Source organism: Prosopis cineraria, unplaced genomic scaffold (genome assembly GCF_029017545.1).
Source record: "Prosopis cineraria cultivar Desert tree isolate PC_DT_omini unplaced genomic scaffold, ASM2901754v1 PC8, whole genome shotgun sequence".
In the NCBI taxonomy this organism is placed as follows: domain Eukaryota; kingdom Viridiplantae; phylum Streptophyta; class Magnoliopsida; order Fabales; family Fabaceae; genus Prosopis; species Prosopis cineraria.
Window position 1 is genome coordinate 11,156,228 of NW_026555339.1, and position 8,523 is coordinate 11,164,750.

The window sequence follows — 8,523 nt, forward strand, 5'->3', positions numbered from 1 at the left end:
TTCAAAAAAACTTGTAAATCAAGAGTACACTATCTTTAATTTTGACCATAATCATTCAAAGAGGAGAGTTTTGTATGCAATGTGTAACATACAATCATATATACAATAATAACAACAAGTAGTCTTATTTGATGAGGTGCGATTGGCTATATGAATTGCACAACACCATTTGTACTAATCAAGAAGTTTTGTTCAACAATCATGAGTGTTTCTTTATGGTTTTCCTCTTGCTTCTTTTGACGAGGCTTATAGCTTTATCGCACTAGATAATGTACAACATGAAGTTTCGTATTGTTCAGTAGAAATATTGTGACTACCTAGCAGAGAGAATAGTCATTGATTCAATATTCACACTATAATCTAGTAAACTGCTGCTGGGCATTGTGTTATCTATTCTTGCATGATCCATCTCCAAAGCCAAACATTCTTGTAGTTCTTGTAATATGTAACTTATGTTTGGCCTTTGGGATGGTGTTGGTAAGACACATAACATTGCTACTTCAACAACTTTCCATATTGAAGTAACATAGAATTCTCTTGCTAATCTTGGATCAACAATGCCTTTAATATCGCCGCATTCAATTTTAGGTTGAACCCAATCAAGAATGAAAGTAATATTCCTAGGACCTCTCTTTATTGGAGGATGACCAGTTATTAGTTGAAGAAGAATCATTCCAAAACTATAAATGTCACTTTCCTTATTTAATTGTCCACATCTTTGAAATCTGCATAAAGGATAACAATTAGTTAGGTTAACTAGATTTTTTTGTTTGGTATAATATATTTGTTTTAGAATATTACTTGTTAATGAATGAATATGATAGAAACACTTACTCAGGATCAATATAACCGGGAGTACCAGCAGGTTGAGTTGATAGATGAGAATCTCCTTCATTTATAAAGGCTCTAGATAGTCCAAAATCAGCAATCTTGGCCACCATGAATTTATTTAATAAAATATTGGATGGTTTCAAGTCTCTATGAATTATAGGAGTATGACAACCAACATGAAGATATTCCAATCCTGTAACTCCACCAGATTATTTTTTAAGAAAGGGAAAAAAAACTAGTGGTTATTAACAAGCAAAGATACTCAATAGTATGGTAGTTTTGTCACCTTTTGCTGTGTCAATTGCAACTTGAAGTCTCTCATTCCACTTCAAAACTTTTGAGTTTTTCTCTACAAAACATACTTGTACGTCTCTCAACAGTGTGTTTCATTGTAAAAAGCACATATCATCATACAGCTATTAGAAGTGTTTGGTTAACCAAATCAACTAGTGAAAACTGAATGAGTAGTTTGAGTCCAAATGCATATAATATTTAATTTTGCCTTTATGAGATCGATGAATGAAATGTTACTAACCATATAATTGTTTTAGGACTTGAAAACCACAGGAAATTAAATTACACCATCAGTGATATGGCAAAGTTTTGACCATACAAGATATGACATACCTAAGAGATGGCCAAGGTCCCCATTATCCACATATTCATAAATCAATGCCTTGATGTTGCCCTCATGACAATACCCAACAAGTGAAACTAAGTTTCGATGATGAATAACAGTTAGGAGTTGAGCCTGCAAATCAAGAGTTTGCTCCATCATAACTGAAGAAGATTAATCTTGCACCCCATTTTCATATATGTATGTTTGTATGTATATATATACGAAAAGCTTTGAAAATCATGATATATATGACTTTCATGACTGACCTCAGATTGAAATTCCTTGTATCCTTGCTTTGATGATGCAGAAAGCAATTTAACTGCAACTTGAGAACCATCTTCTAAAGTACCAAGGTAAACTTTCCCAAACCCTCCTTCTCCAATAAGAGTTTTGAAATTGTTGGTGATATCAACAACTTGTGAGTAAGAAAATTCTCGATTCTTCTGTTTTAGAATTAGGGACTTGGTTGACAGATCTACATCATATTATATCAAGTGTTTTGAAACTTCCAAATGAAGTGTAAGTCAAGAGATTATCTTGCTAGGTCAAGAATTTCACTGCATGAGTACTATATTTTGTGTCTGAAAGGTTATACAATGTGGAATAGAACACAGAAATGAAAAGTTTCCTTGTTCTCGGGAAAGTATGCTACCATTGCAAGCATGAATATTTTGAAAGCACGCACGGTTGTCATACTCTGAAGCAAACTAATACTTCAATAATAATAATAATAAATAAATACATAAACGCACCCGCATCCAATATGTATATGATACAATACATGTCTTGTACTGTAGAATGCATGTTACATATTCTATCATTTGTATTACTATATTTTTTTGGTCAAAATGTTTCTATATGACTTTAAAACTTGAAAAAAGATTAATATTTAGGTTGATTATGGTTAAAAATCATTTTATTACTTATTTAAAACTCAAGATACTCAATGTATCAACAAACCTCAAGATACTTGGCCTATACCCTAAAATATTGAAATGTATAACATATATTCTTGTACTCATATCCTAAAATTACGAAAATTGTCATATAGTCAACACATCATGCTCTATCATATTCAATACACGCACCATTATCGGTACCTCTTACTCATTCCCAGAGAAATGACAACAAATGTAAACTTAGATACCTTGTCTTTTCTTTTTGAGTCTCCAAATCATCGAAGAGAGAATGGCAATTAGGACTAAAACTCCAATTGATGTACTAAGAGGAATAACAAACTTGTTTATGTGGTCACATGAATCTCTCCTACAGAGGCCTGGATTCTCGGCTGCACTGTTAGAATCGAAAGAGCATGTATAAGTCGAGCAAATGAATTTCCAAGTAACATGTCTTGAACACATTGTGTTTTCCCATATATTGCAGCTAAATTTGGGGACTCATCCATGAGGGTATGTACATGAACAAAATATATTGCAGGTAAATAAGGAAGTTCACAATGTCGAATAAGGATGTTATTCATAAACATAACATATTAGAGATGAATCACTCACCTAGATATACTTAGTGACTTGTTATGGTTACCGATCTAGGCGTAATGCTAATTAGGAGAGTAGTAGACTAAGTTTTGTAACCTATAAAGGTTTAACTACATGCAGAATATAAGGCACTGTTATATGACTCCAATCTTTTAGGAATATCGATAATTTGTTAGAAAATTTTATCTATTTTGTTCTGTTTCATCTTCCTTTCTCCGACAGGTTACAATTTTTTTTTTTAATTTTACACTGACATACTAGAGCATACTTTCATTTGGATACTTTTTGGTATGTAGGGGAGACCTACAAGAGCATTTAAGAGCGCTTCCATATATTTTTTTACAGTAGTAAATGAATGGTAATCAGGACCAAAAAAAATATTTTCCATTTGACCTCAAACAAGTATAGACTTGAATCTGAATTTGGAATTGAAGACAAGTAAACCTGATATTCAAATTAGCATTTTCCTTCAACGCCTTGGGTATTGAACCTCTCAGCTTGTTTCCAGTCACATTACTGCAAGATGGTAAAACAATACACACACATACACCACACGTGAAATTTGGAAATATACAACTTCACAATCCGAGCATGAAAGTTGCAATGTCAATATGTTAAAGTCTTACATGAATTTCAAATTAGGAAGACTTGCGAGAAATTCTGGTAATTCTCCCCTTAATTCATTGTTGGACAAATCCCTATGAACAAATAGGTTAATTAGTATTGTTCATATAATATCTAACAGCAGGAAGCTTAGTAAAAGAGTATGTGAATATGACAACTTACAAGGATTCCAATTTTTCCAAATCCACGAATGACTTAACGATTTCTTTTGTTAGTTTGCTTGAGCTCAGGTTCCTATACAATTAGTAAAACACAAGTTCGCCACAGTAGTAAAAACAATCAAAAAGGAGAAAAACAAAAGGTAATCTATAGCTCATTTAGGTTGAAATAATCTCTGGCTGAGATATATTAACAAATCAATGCAAGATTTTGAGATGTAACGAATATAGAATCCTCACACTATATATATGGTTAATACATCTTAAATTCGGGCATTTTATTGCTCTCTTCAATGTTAGTGTGCAAGATATTGTTCTTAAGTGCTTCAAGTGTAACAAATCATAAATAAAAGCAATAGCATAGTACCCCGTCTTAGCTTATTTATAAGACAGAGATGATTTTAAAACGTTTTCCCTATTTGTAAGGCATATTATTGACTCTTTATCACAAGCTTTCCTATTAAATGTCAGTGAAAGAAAATACGCCATATTAAAATATGTATATTTAAACAGAGATTGAGTTTAGTGGAAGGGAGTAATCCCTCACAACATAACAAATCCAAATTTAATAACTTGTTAGGAGAAGTGCTCCTTTAGTGATCAACCATGTATATTTAATAGGAGCACAAAAGTTAAAATTTTCAGACATGATTAAAGAGTTTTAAAGTTTTTCTTAATTTTTATAAAAAATATAAAAAATAACTTGTAAATAGGATTAGTATTGCTTACAACGAAATGATTCTTGTGTTGTTGCCCGAGCTGCAATGCACACCTTCCCATGCCAAGTTATATGGCACACAAGGGTCCCCTTGCCAACTGATTTTGGAGATACCATAGGCACGCTTGATCTCCATGATGGCATAAACTGCATATATAATTTCCAATAATAAAATTAATGAAAACTACGTACCCATTTGATTCTTTTATGGCTATTTCAAAAATCAATCAAAATGAAAATTGAGTCAAAGGAATGAATAAAACAAAGAAAATCTAATAGCAATACCATCTTTTGCATTGGTAGGAGACTCTGGTTCTGGAATGACTTCGAAGATCTCAAAGGCATTGATGATAGGAGGAGCATAAGAATCAGCAGTTGCTCTGACTGTGAGGTGAGCATAGATTGTAGTAACTATCTTGTTGAAATGTAGGGTGACAGGTTTCAAGTAGTCAAGAGTAAGTTTCTGAGAAAGAGAATATTCATCATCAATCGTGACATTGAGAATTCTCTTTTTGCCGGAAGGAAGCTTTTGAATTTCAGCGAAATGAAGAAAGAAATAATGCTGTTTATCAAGTTTAAGACTCACAGGCACTCTTTCATTTAAGATATTGGACTTATTTGGAGATTGACATGCTGTGAGTAATATTTCTGATGGTAGCTCATAAGTAGAGTTTTCGACTACTTTTACTTGCGCTTTCAAGAGAACCAAATCAGGATTAACATGTCGATACCACAAGCGATCATACACATCGTCCTTGTACCTGGCCCAATTTTTAGTCTCAATGCGACAATCTCTCCTTACTCGAAAAGATAATGGAAATGGCGCTGCATAAAGAGAGTTGTTCAGTGGCCTTAATTCCAAAGTGTTGATGAAAGGTGTGCCTTGTCCTATGTGTACCAGACACACTTGCACAGTGCCATTGGTAAGTTGGATTATGATTTCACGATATGTGAGAGAGGGATCATCTTTATCAATTGTGGTCCAATAATTGACCCCCAGGTGGAGTGCAAACGTTGGAGGTTGGCTTGTGTAGTCGTAGTTCTGATATGCGAAGATAGCCCTGATCATGTACTTTTGCTTCTGATTCATCTCTTGTTTTGGTTTCAGAGTGTAACAGTTTCGTTTTCCATCTGGAAAACTTCGCAGTGTCTGTAGCTGTCTTTGTATGTATGGAAAACGACTGGATTTGAGGCCTACTTCATGATTGGTTCCGCTTTCTATGAAGCCTTTATCTGTCTGGTAGGGAATCCTAGTTAGTTCGTCGACATAACCTTCGCTTGCTCCACAATCTATGCTTATGAAACCTGCACATTTGTATTCCTTATTTATTTTATGTTTTCCGCAAACAATACATGAACCTTCATATACTTCTCTTGTCCACAGGAGAGGGTATTTAATTTGCTCTAGGAGGCACCGCATCAATTATTATGTTTATTTTTATCTTTTTGCCTATAAAATGTTAATGTTAGAATATTTTATTTTTAAAGTATGTAAGAGTATACTTAATAGAGATAAAATTAAAAACTTATTAAATTTTTAAACAGAGTTAATTTAATGAGATTTAATGTCTTTATTAGTTATGGTGAAAATGCTAGAAATGACTTATGAAGCATTTTCACCAAAACAAAGAAAAACATTAAAGTTGATTAAATTTGTGTAAAAATTTGTGAAGCCTCTAACTTTACCTTATTAAATATACATATTTTAAAAATAAAATACTCTAACAATTAATAACTTTTCCAACATTTAATAGGGGTAAAGAGTAAAAATGCATACAATAATAATTAAGGTGTCCTATAAATAAGATCAAAATAAATACTTTCTGTGCCTTATAAATAAGACTAGAGGAGTATGTCTTATTTAATTAAAGCATTAAAAATTAAATTGATTATTGAATCCGACAAGATAGTGATTTAAGAATTAGTGATTCAATTATGGTTGAACCAGAATCAATTCAAGTATGGTTAAAATAGTACAATTTAATTAAAATATATAAAAATATTTATATATAACCCTAAAAGAAATAATATTAAAACAAAAAAGCATTAATCCACATGTAAATGGAAAATTTATATATAAACCACACAAAATAGCGTTATTAAAATACAAATACGATGGACTGTTATTTTTATTTGTATTTTGACTCAAAACAATGTTATTTCAACTCGCTAGGGGAGAAACAAAAATATATAATTCAACCTAATTGACTCATTCAAAACTATTGACTGGACTAGACAAGAGACAAGTTCCCTGATTTACTTGTCTAACTAGCCAACTGGGCTGGGTTTTGATATACCATCTACTGAACGGATATGATTTTGATACTCATTAGTATGATGATGAAATTTGAATCATTCATATTTTAATTTAAATAGTTCAAACTTAAAGTATTATTATATATTATATTTATTAAAATAAAATTTACAAAAAATGTAAAATAATTTTAGTAATTTTTTTATTTTTAATAGGGTTTAGATTTAATTTGGAAGTTTAAATTTAATATTAAATGTTTTATATTAATGCATATTGACTATCTAGATGTACTCTACATAGTTTAGATTAATACCATATTAAATTTGAATTGTGCAAAATACATCTGGATAGTCACTATATACCAATTATAAAAATTTTAATAATAAATTGAATTCTCTAAATTAAATCTAAATCAGATAAAAAAATAAAAAAATTATTAAAAATATTTTATAAATTTTTCTTTTAATAAATAAAAAATAATAATACTTTAAACCTAGATCATCCAAATCTTGATATGGATGGTTCAAATCTCATTACAATGTACTAAACATTATCATAATTTATAAATAGTAATTTATCCATGAGATTTTTCTTATATATATATATATAACACTAAATAATATTGCATCTTTAATAGAAAGAAGGTAAGAGATTTTGCTATATACTCTTGTTTAGGTTGCAAGGGGAGAAATTGAGTGTTTGGGACATCACAAGGATAATCTTAAACTTAGGAAAATAAATTCTAATAATATAGTGATTATAAAAATTATTAGGTGCCTTCCTTCCCTCCACATCCCCGCGTTGAGAGGGGAGTGGAAAGAGAAAATTCATTAAGGTCTTATTTTTTTTTTTTCTCTCTGGCAAATAGGTCTTATTTGGTATAAATGAAGAGTTTGAAGAAAGGTGAAGGTAAAGGTAAAGGGGGAGAGAATTTCTTATCTTAATATTTTTGGGACAAATTATTTGAAGTAACAAAGGATTGGCGCTTCATTCACATATAAGGGAAGTCAACGGACTGAAAGAAAGATATGTTTCCTACCATAGAGTGAAAAAAAATGTAAATTTTTAATTTACCTCTACTGGTTTAGTTTTCTTGCAATGATATTTAATCATTTTCTACTAAAAAAAACATATGTAAATTTGCCGCCGAGTTATAAAATATTTTGACTATTTTCCCTTTCTTAATTTAAAATATTTAAGAAAGTCATGTACATAACCCAAACTTCAGGGCCTTATTATGTACAAATTTAGCCAATAAAAATTATTTACTTGCCTCATATTGCAATTATATTTTTTGTAACATCTCCTTTGTTTGAACAGTTAAATTATTTGCAAACAGATGGTGTTTATTTCATTATAAAGCTCTGTTTTCATAGCGAATTGAAAATTGCTTTAATTTTTTTTAAAAAAATGAAAGAGTAAAAGTTAGAAAAAAAATACATTACATTACTATATATATATATACATATTCTTTCTCAGAGAATAAAAACCAACAGTTATTGAAAGCCTTGCATATATTATTTTTCACATCTTTTTTTAATTAAACTTATTTATATAAAGGGGGTAGGATCACAATCTCTCCCACCTCTCTCCTTTCTAAATCCTTTAAAGTTCCAAAACCAAATTCTATGCAAATCATTTGAAGCATATGTTTTGAATAAAATTATTTATTTTCCTCTTTGAATTTGAATGGCAGTCCAAGTGCTTACCTGAATGACCACCATATGTAGCAACTGGTGCTGAGTGACCAGCGATGATGAAAGATAACAACACATACAAAGCCAGAATCCACAGTATCATTTTCCTTATGTTCTCAAGTTTAG

General features: G+C 31.0%; 1 protein-coding gene across 3 annotated transcripts; it reads right to left on the minus strand.

Moving 5' to 3' along the window:
• Positions 1–8,523, minus strand: LOC129319026 (putative leucine-rich repeat receptor-like serine/threonine-protein kinase At2g19230). 3 transcript variants are annotated; one of them, XM_054964059.1, is made up of 13 exons: positions 8,410–8,523; positions 5,033–5,751; positions 4,732–4,909; positions 4,458–4,593; positions 3,733–3,804; positions 3,573–3,644; positions 3,391–3,462; positions 2,598–2,743; positions 1,717–1,925; positions 1,459–1,582; positions 1,118–1,180; positions 835–1,024; positions 1–725 (listed from the first exon to the last, which is right to left on the minus strand). In XM_054964059.1, the coding sequence occupies exons 1-13, from the start codon at positions 8,498–8,500 to the stop codon at positions 314–316; spliced, it is 2,484 nt and encodes an 827-aa protein (XP_054820034.1). In that variant the 5' UTR covers positions 8,501–8,523; the 3' UTR covers positions 1–313. The 3 variants fall into 3 exon arrangements, with proteins under 3 accessions (XP_054820034.1, XP_054820032.1, XP_054820033.1); XM_054964057.1 differs by having other exon boundaries at positions 4,732–5,751; XM_054964058.1 differs by lacking the exon at positions 3,733–3,804 and having other exon boundaries at positions 4,732–5,751.

What these genes read in the sequence shown, in the direction of transcription:
- LOC129319026 (XM_054964057.1), bottom strand. Translation starts at nt 8,500, where the DNA reads ATGATACTGTGGATTCTGGCTTTGTATGTGTTGTTATCTTTCATCATC. An exon ending in AATGCTAATTTGAATATCAG is followed by an intron (nt 2,744 to 3,390) that starts GTTTACTTGTCT and finishes CGATTCTAACAG; the next exon opens with TGCAGCCGAGAATCCAGGCC. An exon ending in CCCGGTTATATTGATCCTGA is followed by an intron (nt 726 to 834) that starts GTAAGTGTTTCT and finishes TCCTTTATGCAG; the next exon opens with ATTTCAAAGATGTGGACAAT.